Raw genomic sequence first — 12,837 nt, 5'->3', positions numbered from 1 at the left:
TTGATGCACGTGGGGAGCAAAGGCTGGCCCGTGTGATCCGATCCAACAGATGAGCTACTGTTGCTCAAATTGCTGAAGAAGTTAATGCTGGTTCTGATAGACAGGTGTCCGAATACACAGTGCAGGACGGGTCAGGGCTGTTTTGGCAGCAAAAAGGGAAACCAACACAATATTATGCAGGTGGTCATAATGTTATGCCTGGTCAGTGTAATACAAAATCTAAAATCTATCTATCGCTGTACAAAATGTGTGCAGACTCTCCCATTTCTTTTTATACTTGCTGTAATAGAATGCCTGAAAATAAGGCTTAGCCTTATAGATTTCTTTGATCAATATCTAATAAGAAATTTTGGATCATTCTAAATGTATTCGAGATATTCTCGCTTGCTAAGATCTACAGAAATGTTTGCAGTGGGTCGAGGTCTGGGCTTTGTCTGAGCCATTCTAAATCATTTCAGTTGATTGTTAGGTGCCATTCAATCTGCTGCATGTTTGTGTGTTGTTTTGTACTCACTGAGGCACTTTTCTAGAATGAATATGTTATCTGAGTGATTTAAGCAGTTGTATGTTCAAATGAGAAACAGAATATAAAATATTCTGCAGTGTGGCTTTAAAAGCAGCATTAATACTCTGCTACTAATGAAATCTATATCTGCAAATGTGGGAACAGTCTTAGCAGCAGCACTTTTTTTTCACATGCTGCACACACACACACACACACATACACACACACACACATACACACACAGACACACAGCTTCAGCTCCTTGTGAGTCTATAATAGCTTCCCTGTGAGTCTAAAGAGTGAGAAACCAAAAAGAGACCTTAGAAACACAAAACTCCAAGTTCCACTTGGGAGCAGATACAAAACTGTTACAAGCTCCAAACAATCGAAAGGGACAAAGAGACAAAGAGACAGAGAGAGAGAGAGAGAGAGAGAGAGAGAGAGAGAGAGTTACTGGGTCTCCAGGGATCTTGAGTGGCACTGCAGAACAAATTCTTCTTCATCACTATTATTTGTGTCTCAGATGCCTTCAGGTGCCAGTGACAGGATGAGAGGTAGTCAGCTTACGTTCCCCAGTATTGTTTTCTTCTTTTATACTCTCTGGTGGCCTCACTTATGCTTGATAAACTCCATTGACATCTGTGGAGCTTATCCTCTGGAAGCCCCACCACATTTCCCAGCACCAAGCATGTGGAAAAATAAGCTTGGTCCTTCTCATTAGCAAGCTGAACTCATAGACTGCACAAGTTACTCGGGGAGGTAAGGCTATAAAAACAAGCACCAGGGACAATCCTTAAGACTCAAGGATAATATAATCCAGTCACTGCGTACATATGCCAAAGAACCGCTGTTATAATCATAAAGACAATGATTCCGACACACAACTTCCCGTCTTCCAGTTTAGCACCTCTGGCTTGTGTTTAAGGTTCAGAATTATGCTTCATAACCATTTCTTTTGTGAACAATCTCAAACACATAAAATCTCACTTTATATTCAGTGGGGTTCTTTTGCGATGCCTCACTATTCATCTAGTATCAGATTATTCAATTAAACATTAGTGCAGGAAAGAAAATGAGACAATGGCTGTAATCCGACGATCGATAAAAACGTAGGTTTCCGTTTGAAGACAAATAAAAGGCGAGATCATTTCATTAATCCCTTCAGGAAAATAAAAAAACAAAAACAAATTGTACCAGATAATATCCAGCTACAGGCCACATAAATTAGGCAAGTGATCACACTCGATTTCAGTAATTATTCCAATTACTCTAGCGTTAAAGTCTAAGCAATTACTGTAATGCTGTGTGCTGACAACAGGGTGCTGTATCTACCTCCCCTTGCTCTCACTTACACGACCTGCTGTGATTTGCCCTCGTGCCCAATGTTTATGTCATGAGTTGATATGGGTGCGGGCTGATAGTGGATGCTCTTGAGCACCCTGTTAAAGACTAAAACAAGAAATAGGACACTCCCTGACCTCATGGTATGCCCCAGCAAAGATTGTGAAGCCACAAGTGTGCTGTCTGAGATAGGGCCATAGCCTTGCTCTAGCTCTATCTCTAACCACATAAATGTGATAAATGGCTTTTCCTTGTTGAGATCAATGCGCATACTGTTACTGCGCTCATATTGCTGCTGTTAGCAAATGTGTGAGGGATCAAAACATTACAAGCAGCTTTGCCTTTGTGTAGGCTTCCTTAAAAAAAAAAACACTAATGTGTATTTAATTGTAACTCATTAGTAACTACTGGGGGAAAAAAAAACCCTCATTTGTAATGATCAAGATGAGAAATAAGGCATATAATGGGTGCATTTTAAGGAGATTGATTCCAGTGAAGCAGAGAAAAAAAGGGGTTTAGTCACAGAAGATGCCTCGGCGATCGAGTCCGTGTGTGACGTACAACACGACAAGCCATATTCAAGTGCTTAATTTATTTCAATGCTACGAGAGAGAAAACCTTCTCCTCTAAAAAGCTGTGAATAACTCAACCTTATTTATAGTTGTGGACAGTACTCAGGAATACAGCAAAGGAATACATTAAGCTGTCAAGGCTAGAAGATAAGGAGGATGAGAGGATAGAAGTCATTCTGAATAATAAAGCTTAAACGCTACATCTACAGACTCCTTCTCTCGGGACTTACACAATCATTTAACTTTGATTGATATTATTGGCATGACGTCTAAATTTGCATCTCCTTTGCTCGTAGACATTTCTCTCTACACATAACATCCATTCAAAACCAAAAAGGAAAAAAAACATTCAGAAATCAGAAGCGAAGAAAGATAGCACAGCTTTAGGCATCTCGAGGAATAATAGATAGTCCATTGACTCTAAACATCTGCTCCACAACGCCCATCTCCTTCTGAATGGCTAATCTCTCCACGATGTGTACCACAGGCCAAAAACACAATCACCAATCAATCATCAATCATTCCTCTATCAGCCGGCACAGCTGGTCCAAAAGCGAGCAACCGTAGCTATAGTAACAAAGCAAAAGAAAAAGGAGGTAGAAATGGAAAGTCTTATGGTTATATAGTACTACTATAATGTTGATAAGCCTGTACCTGAAAGGAGCTGTGTTTAATAGAAAACACTAAATAAATCTACAATCAACAAACCACTCTAGAAAGAAATATCAGAAAGAAGATACAAGAATAAGAGACTAAGAAAACAAGAAACCACACAGAACTAGGATGTATCCCACTGTCCAGAATAAAAAAAAAAGTCATTACCCCAAATCCTAAAGATTATTACACAGAACGTCCAGCATCTGTTCCATAATTTTCGGGCTCTGCATCAAAGTGCCTTGGCAGTCAATTTTATGACTTTTATTTTTACAGACCTACAATCTGTATAAATCTGTTATCTCTATAAATGAGGAAAGACATAAAAAGGTCACCAGATCATATATCTAGTGGGGAATTAACTAAACCATGCTGAACCATGCGATATATCAACAGCAGGATTTTATAATCAGTCCAGTATTTAATGTGTAGCTTGTGCAGGGAGGTAAAAAAAAAAGGGTATATTATGGACAGACAAAAGTATTTAAACATCACATGAGATGTGAGAGCTTATTCCTAATATTCTTTGGACCAACAAGCAAAAGTGTAGTCTTGTTAACATTAAATAAAACTATTTCTATTCAGTTTCTAAATTTAAGCAGTAGATAATCAGTGAATATTGTAATAATTCCTCTGTTCTAAGAAAGAAAAGTACTGTGTATAATCAGCATACTCATTAAATGTTTTTTCAATTCAATTCAGTTTCATTTTTGTAGTCCACAAAGAAGCTTTACACAAATCCTGATGTAGACTTATTCTAGTTCACTTAATGAGCAAGCCAGAGGCGACACCGACAAACTACCCGAGACAGCACGGGACCTTGAGAGGAACGAGACTCAAAAGGGACCCATCATCTAGCAGGAGGGATTATGGGATATTGAGATTATGGGATCATTCAATCCTCTTCTACAAATGTATAATGTAAAGTCAAACAGTAGTAAGTGTGTTTAAAGGATGTTCAGTATGTGCATATGAGACCTAGGATAAGAAGAGGATAAGATTATCCACTGATGTGTCAACTTTCAATCCTAACTCAAGCATGAACCTGAAGCCCATCTAACTTGATATGGTCTAAACTGCGGGCCAGTCTCAGTCTTATAACATGTCCTGGATACTACAGAAAATCCATTTATCCATCCATTCTCTATAGGGAGGTGATAGCTTAAGTGGATAAGGCTCTGGATTGTTGATCAGAAGGTCAGGATTTAAGCCCCAGCACTGCCAAGCTGCCACTGTTGTGCCCCTGGGCAAGGCCCTTAACCCTCTCTGCTCCAGGAAGGGTTCCGAAGAAATGTGCTGTAATGTATATGTGACAAAAATAAAGGCTTAATCTATCCCAGGAGACAAGAACAGAATTCCCAGGAGACTACAGACAGTGTATAGATACCAGTTAGAACCTACAGTGCATGGCTTTGGACTGAAGGAGGAAACCAGAGTACCAGGAGGAAACCCCTTAGGCAGAGGCAAACTCCACACACATGGCCCTGGAGCTGTTAATCATATTTGTTGGGTAATAAGTATTTTACTGTTTCAGTTGAGAAAGAAAGTACAGAATACAGACATATATGATTTTTATAAAGGAAGTGAAATCACTGTATCCAGTTTCTAACTACTCCTGGAACCTGGAGGAGATTTAACTGAAGTGCAGCTATACGTGGAGATTATATCTTTAGAAATAAACTTTATGTGATTCCAAGCCTGGCTGAGGACTACGAACCATATCGCATGACAAAATGGTACAGATTCTGTTCAAAATCTGGAGACTGTTGTGTAGACACACCTGCTAATCACACACATTATGTTAAACAACCCTGACTTTCATCAGATCAATGTAAACTCCTTGGCTAGTCAATGATGCTACAAAGTCTTGCACGCTAATGTTTCGTCTATCTAGCTTTTGCCTATGACCTGGGATTCTGATCACTGGCTTGCCTTTTTGCTTAGTTTGCCCTGGTTTACCTTTGGATCCTCTTCCTTGGGGCAATTATATACAGTATATTATGCCGTATATTGCACCAACACCACTGTGACTAGAAGCGTAGGATTATACTGAATGTATATCCATAACTCATAGAAATGGTTTAACTAAAGGCAAATACACCAGGTTTCCCTTATGTCCCAGTCAAACAGAGGATATTAAAGCAATCACTCACAAAAGAAGAAATAAATCTGGCATAGAGATTTAGATCCAAAAAATAGGTTTCACTGTCATGCAGGTTAACTCTGTCTTTTCAGTCGGTACAAAATGATAAAAAAAATTTTTTACCTAGGAGAATCCGAGTATCTGTCCTTTGTACTGACAAGAACATAAATAAACTAATAAAATTCTGTAGCTTTCAGACGTTGTCACAGCTCCATTTATGACACAGAACTGAGAGGAGATTTGTAGCCATAGACTGCAGACAGAAGATTATAGTAGTGCTGTGTTTTATTAGCCTCACAGAGTGCTGTATAATGGGACAGTCCTTGTAGAGACTTGAAGATCACCTTATTTGCTCTTTGGTACCGATCTCTCAAATACAGTGTTGTCGGGTCGGGATGTTAGATGGGACAGACACAAATCTAACATCTACAGCATGACAATAAAACTGTCAGTGTTAAACAATGCATTTTATCACAAGGTCCCATTGATAGTATAATAAGAATGATGATCAAACTACTAGACTTACACACCCTTAAAGGCAGATAGGCAGCTGATCTCACGAGTGTTCATGATTTCTAATTTATACATGATTTCTTGTTTTTTCAAGTCCATAATTCTTTCCTGAGCTCATGGCATGTTTCCTTCGAATAGCAAACACGGTCCACAAAATTGATTTAACCCATTTCTTCAAACTAAATTTGTCAATTGTACATTGATTGTTTTTATTCAATTCATCCAATCTCTCTATTTAACTTGGAGAAAAATGATTATGTTTATCATTTGATAAATAATAATCTGACACGACATTCCCTGAAAGACTGCATGAATCTAGAGTCTGGGATAGAAAGAAATCAGTCCCAGCCTCATTTCTTTATACCATCCTGTGTAATTGTGTTATGTTTCCAGAGATGAATGCCAAAATTAAGGTTTACAATTGTTGTCATTTTTATCTTTGAAAGAAATGTGAGCTAGTCTTTCTGAAGCTTTGTTTTGGCCCATTTATTGTGTATCTGCTAACAATAAACCAAAAAAGCAAGTACAGGTTTATTACCAAAGTTTTGGGACACCCCTTCAAATCATTGAATTCAGGTGTTGGTTAGGCTTGGCCCCTTAGTTCCAGTAAAAGGAAATCTTAATACTTCAGCATATCAAGACATTTTGTACAATTTCATGTTCCAAACTTTGTGGGAACAGTTTGGGGATGACCCCTTCCTGTTCCAACATGACTGTGCACCAGTGCACAAAGCAAGGTCCATAAAGACATGGATGAGAGAGTTTGGTGTGGAGGAACTTCACAGAGTCCTGACCTCAACCCTCGACACCTTCAGGATGAATTAGAGCGGAGACTGCAAGCGAGACCTTCTCGTCCAGCATCCGTGCCTGACCTCACAAATGCTCTTCTAGTATAATGGTCAAGAATTCCCAAAAACACACTCGTAAACCTTGTGGAAAACCTTCTCAGAAGAGTTGAGCTGCAAAGGGCGGGTCAACTCTATACTACGTTCATGTAAAGGCAGGCGTCCCAGTTTAGACCTGGCTCGCAGTTTCCGCTCTAATTCATCCCAAAAGTCTTCTATCAGGTTGAGGTGCAGGCCAGTCAAGTTCCTCCACACCAAACCCCTGAAAAATGACACCTGAATTCAATGATTTGGAGGGGTGTCCCAAAACCTTTGGCAATATAGTGTATGTATATATTTATATATCAGGATAATATATGCAAATTGTCTCTAATACCGTAAGCTCTTCATTGACATCATTAATTATGGATTATCATAAACACCAAGTTTAAAGGTCTACAGTATTAGCTTGATCCATAGCATCAAATTAAACTTCGGTTAACTGAAACCCAACATTCACCCTAATTATTAAAAACAACAACCATTATGATAATTAAATTTACTACAGTGGTTAATTAGAAACGGTAATTCATTTCTTTACATTAATTCATCTGTATAAAGAATTTCTAGATTGTTCTTCTCAGTATGTGGCAGATTTTCTAGCATGATGGGTTGCTTAGCTTAATCACCTGTTCTGTGTTAAGCCTTTAATTGATATGTCTATTATTGCCCTCTTGCCCCTCTAAATCATTGTCTGGTCTTGACCCTTCATCTTGCTGTTGTCTCTTTCTCTAATCATCGATTATCGTCATTCAGTGTCACCTACCTGTGTTTTGACCGCCCACCATGGACAATTGTTCATACTGTGGATTTCCCTGAACGTACACATTACGTTTACAAAGCTTGCGTCCTGCCTTATTAACCTGAATAATACACATTTCCAAACTGAATTAAAGACAACTATTTATAGGTTTTATTATAATAGACCAGGTTTAAAGGCATTAAAGATGTTCTGCTTCTGAGTTTCAGTCTTTCAGAATTTTCAGTGCATATATCATTTGGACTTTTATGCAGCACCAGTGCAATATTGACGTACATTGTTTGCTTTCTGTGCACTCGGAGCTGCCATATTGTGAGTAGATACTGCAGGCGCCTTCACAGCAGATGGCCGCACATTTTTATCCACTCTAGCCTCCGTTAAAATCTGTGAGGCGGATGACTGGGATTCACACTCTCAAATCATTATGATTGATTGTGCTTTTTATAATGCCATCTGGAGTAGTGTACCACATATACACACGGATTAAAGCATAGCCGTGCTTGGGAATAAGCGGTGATGACACGTCTGCCCTGTGTTTTTGTCATCTTGGGAATTTCTCGAACAGAGAAGACTTCTTGAAGACTTCCATCTGTAGGATGCATCATGTAGGAAGTCTGTGTAGTGTGTACTATGTGTTGGTCTATGTCTTACCTTTTGTCTAAGCTGTGCACAGATGTGTTGCTGGTGTAATCTGTCATTCTGCAGGCTTTGCTCATTGTCATAGATGACCCTGGCATCCTCCAACAACCGCAGTGTCCGTAGCCACAGAAACGTGTGCTCCCTGTGCCAACTCTCCAACAGCAGCCTCTCCTGCTCCACGCTGAACCTGTACCAGTCCCAGGTCCGCTCATGGGCACTCTGAAAACCACACACACACACACACACACACACTCAGCAGTAGTCATGGACTAGCTCAGAAGGTAATATACAAGAAGAAAGAAGGCTTTCATGTAGAGAGATGAAGAACAAGGGCAAGATAACCAGATCACATTATTGCTGATGAATATATTTATATAGAGGTATTAAAAATCAACAAAATACCTCCATCTACAAAAAACATCTTCAAGTACATCAGCAGCTGTAATGTGGGAAAACCACAGACCTGGCAGTAAGCGTCCATGATCTTCCCTCAGTTGCCTTTTTATAAGCCAGAAAAGTGAACTTTGTGTGTCCCCCAGGTGAATACTTAGGTTTGTATATTCCAAAAACATTATAGTTTGTAAATGACATCTAATGAGTAACTTTAGGGCTTTGGATTCAACTTGGAGATGAGGGAGATATCACCTAAACTCAATGGCAGGCCGTGCATTTCACACCAAGGCCTTCACTGGTGTCCTTCCTGAATTAATCCACCTCTATACCATCATTGTGACTCCACGGCAATAGATACTAATCAACCGTTAAACTGCAAAGTAAAAAAGAAATTAGTCTACAGTATTTCACACCTCACAAGGGATAGTCAATTTTATTAAGGTTACTTTTCTCAAAAAAGACATTCTTGATGAAGTATGCAGCAAACTGCAATCTCCGGAGGACGCAGCATCCGAAATGAGACACAGAGAATATAGAAACAATTTATATGTGCGGTTCGCTGCCTCTGACTACTCCAATTATCCAATCAATGGACAGAAAATTGCTGACGTAATCGTATGCCTGCTAGATGGCCCCAGTGACACCAACTGATGAAATCTGATTGGTTAATGTAACAATTTCATTGCCACTTATTTTAAGCTCCGGGCGCCTGCACTATTGATTCTGAAGGCCTTAAGGCAGATTTCTTTCATTCTGGCAACGCATGATGTCAGCCACTAGCTGAAATATGATTGGATAAATACTCTTACCATAAATATACACTACTGGAAGCAACGCAACCAAGAGAAAAGCTATGAAATGTAGAGAATAGACTATTGGGAATAATTTAATACACATTCATGGAAAAATATATTAAATATATTAAAATGCAAGTCAGTGATTCAGATCACTGCTGTTTAGGCCAGGAGAGAAGGCCTTGCTGGCCCTGACGGCCCACCACTGCCTAAACTTTACTTGGATGCTCAAGTGAGATGAATTAGACTCAACTTGAACATGAGGGAGAGACTTCTTAAATTCAGTGTGGACATGAGTGAAAGATGACATGATTTAGATACAGAGTTGACACTTGGATGTGAAGAAAAATGACAAACTCAATCTGGGTGTGAGTATGACCTGAGATGACTTAAGGAATTAGACACGACATGAACATAAGGGAGAGATAACTAACAGTTTATAATCTTATAACGCAACTTGGGTGTGAGGGTGAGATGACTTAGAATCAACTTGGATTTGATAGTAAGATGACTTAAAGCCAGCTTGGAAGTGACAGTGAGACTTCTGCTTAGACATGAGTGAGCTGACTTAGTCTAAACTTCGACTTGCTGGAAGTGCCTTGATTACAACAAGTAGTGAACAGGTTAAAAAAGACAGGTGAAATGTATAGAAGTCAAGGAGGGAAGATGGTGTGTGTGTGTGTGTGTGTGTGTGTGTCTTGGATACTGTAGAAGTAAAGCAGGCAAGCATGCAAAGTGAAGATGGCATTATTATAGCAATGCAAGAGGAGTTGGAAGAGTAAAAGTAGGAGTAAAAGTAGAAGGCATTAGTGCAGAACTGCAGGACAGGAGACATTATGCAGCTGCCTGGCTTCATTAAGACAGAAACAGTTTTAAAAGTAACACACCTTCACACTCACCAGAGCAAAAGAATGAATATTAGTGCAGGCCCCAAGATGGCACAAAGATATCTATCATCATCATCACCTGCTCTGCGTCAGAGACACTCAGAAAGTGTAACAGATTTGTCAGGTTTTGTGTGTGTGTGTGTTTGTGTAGGACTGTGTGTGTAGGGGGTCTGCTGGGTCTATATCATTGTGTTTGGACATTTGTCTTGGTTTGCTAGAACCTTGTGTGCCAGGTGTGTGAAACAATGTGTTTAAAAATAGGCCTAGCCCCTTGAATAAAACCATTAGAATTAAAATGTTTATAAAAATATATAAAAAATTGGGACATTTGGAAGGTTCCAATGAGGAAAACTGAAAGCTTTTTTTTTTAAATAGGTTCAAAACCAACTTCAAGAGCCTCAATGCTTCCTTTTGGATACTGAGATTAAGGTTCGGGTTAGATGTAGACATGAGTAAATTAGCTACAGTAATCATTATATCATTGTCCCTGAGTGGATGATGAAAACAGGCAAACTGTGGAATTTATGAACCCCAGTGCCTTCTAGACATGGAAGAATCCGTCGCTCTGGATGAAAGTTGGCTTGATGTGGTTGACAGGACAAAGACACCTCATGCACTGAGCACTAGGGGGCAGAATAGCACAGACCCTCTGTCTGAGGCTCATGTAGCACTGAAACTGTGACCTAAAGAGTCATTTTTACAAACTGTGGTGAAAATTTTGGTAGCTTAGTAGTAAAAGTGTTAGACTACTGACTGAAAGATTGTGAGTTTGAATCCCAGGTCCACCAAAAGCTGCCACTGCTGGGCCCTTGAGCAACCCTTAATTGCTCCGTTGTATAATAAATGAAATAAAATGTAAGTCATTCTGGATAAGATCATCTACCAAAGGCCAGAAATGTCAAGAGGTCACAGTTTTTACTAATATATTTACTTACAAGTTACTTCATAGCAAAGAATATATGTCATACTTAAAGTTAGAGCTCTATGTTTTGATTATTGATAAATCTTTCATAAGCTGCTCAGAATTTCATCTCTCTATATTATATTGGAATTCATCCAAAATCAATGTGCTCCAGGAAGACGTCTTTGTAATTTAGATGTAAATTCTAATCAAGAGTAACACGACTCAAAAGAATTTGCAAACCAACTTTCATGAGCTATTATTAACTCATTTGCTATTTATTACACAGGATTTAATTAAACAAGTTGTGTTAAAAAAAGACAACCAGGTTACAGTGCAGCTGAACAGTTATGGCTAAAATGAAATTCTGAGGATATTTGCTTAATAATGATATAATGCTCTAAATCATATTAGAGTTATCTAACCACTTGAGGAACAAAATAATTTAATTCCACAGTTATCATTTAATCATGCATAAAAGGCAGCTATTTCTTTCACTGTACTTTATAAACCTGCTATCTGTTACATCTACATGGGAGACTGCTCATTATGCACATGATTAGTGTTATATTCTTTTAATAAAAAAAAAAAATCTAATAAAGACATTATGCAAAACACGAACGAGGAGCTTATGATGTAATGTATTACAGTCCATGGTTAACTCACCACAAGTGGATAGATTAATGACTTTAAATTGCCCATGTCATGAATGTGTGTGTGCATGAAACCCTGCACTGGACCACCAACAGTGTATTCCCACTATACACCCAGTGTTCCCAGAATAGACTCCAATAAAGTGCTTACTGAAGAGAAATGAATGAAGAAATGAATGAATAATTAAAGTACATAAAATCATGTTGCAGGTCACAGTGAATTTTAGACTGTAAACGTAAGACTGATGTTTATATGAAATATTACAGCATATGTTTTATATAGTAATAATAATGATATGTTGGCCTCAACAGAAAAAATACAGCTGATTCTTTTACATTTCTTAAGAAAATGCTTTTAAACATTTACTACAAATCATCCAGAGTCTTAAATCTAAGTGTTTTCTTAAAGGTTTCAGATCTAAATGCTCTGCTTTACACCTACAGTATAACACTGTTTGCAGTGGCTAATAAAAGCTTTAGGACTGATACCACAAACCTCTATAAATAGTTTAGTAGTCCACCATCTCTAGTTTTATTAAAGCATAAGTACGTACAGGGGATAAAGTTCTGGAGGATTCACGCCTATATGTTTGCAGCCTGGTGGGCAATCATCACTGATTTCACATTTCATAAGTAAAAGCAGAGTGTGAAGATTAATTATCAGAGCAAAAGCGAGAGTTGTATATAAAACAATCCACACGATATAATGGGAGTTCAAAAGAGGACAAATTGTTGGTCTGAGGCTCACTGGCATGTCTGTGACCAGGACAGCAAGTCTTTGTGGTGTATCCAGAGCCACGGTATCCAGAATAATGTCGGCATTCCACCACGAGGGACAAACCACATCCAACTGTCTCAAGAGGAAGCTGTCTGAAAGGGACGTCCGAAGTGTATCCAAAAAACATAAAACCACAGCTGTCTAACTCCATCCAGAATTAAATGCACACCTCAAAGGAGTTCCACAGGGTCAATATTCATTGTTGGGCTGCTATAGAGAAAACATTGGTCACTCGTGCCAATGACAAACGTCGGTTTCAACAGCCAGCAGTAGATCTTGGGCTGTGAAACATGTATTGTTCTCTGATGAGTCCACCTTCACTCTCTCTGGACATCCTGGAATGTTACATTGTGAAGAAACCCCAAAGAAGCTCACCACCTGGATTGCGATATCACTAGACCTACTACTTGAGTGTCACTA

At 38.9% G+C, this 12,837-nt stretch overlaps 1 protein-coding gene across 1 annotated transcript in view; it reads right to left on the bottom strand.

Annotated features, from left to right (window-relative positions):
• LOC131354002 (coiled-coil domain-containing protein 148-like) overlaps nucleotides 1-12,837 on the bottom strand; it is a 96,998-nt gene that overhangs the window by 22,062 nt on the left and 62,099 nt on the right. The window contains exon 10 of the mRNA XM_058391204.1: nucleotides 8,024-8,230. Coding sequence (XP_058247187.1) covers nucleotides 8,024-8,230 — 207 coding nt within the window. The remainder of the gene's footprint in view (nucleotides 1-8,023; nucleotides 8,231-12,837) is intronic.

This window comes from Hemibagrus wyckioides, linkage group LG06 (genome assembly GCF_019097595.1).
Source record: "Hemibagrus wyckioides isolate EC202008001 linkage group LG06, SWU_Hwy_1.0, whole genome shotgun sequence".
Taxonomy (NCBI): Eukaryota; Metazoa; Chordata; class Actinopteri; order Siluriformes; family Bagridae; genus Hemibagrus; species Hemibagrus wyckioides.
The sequence above is the reverse complement of the archived record's forward strand: the minus strand, read 5'-3'. Positions and strand labels throughout refer to the sequence as shown.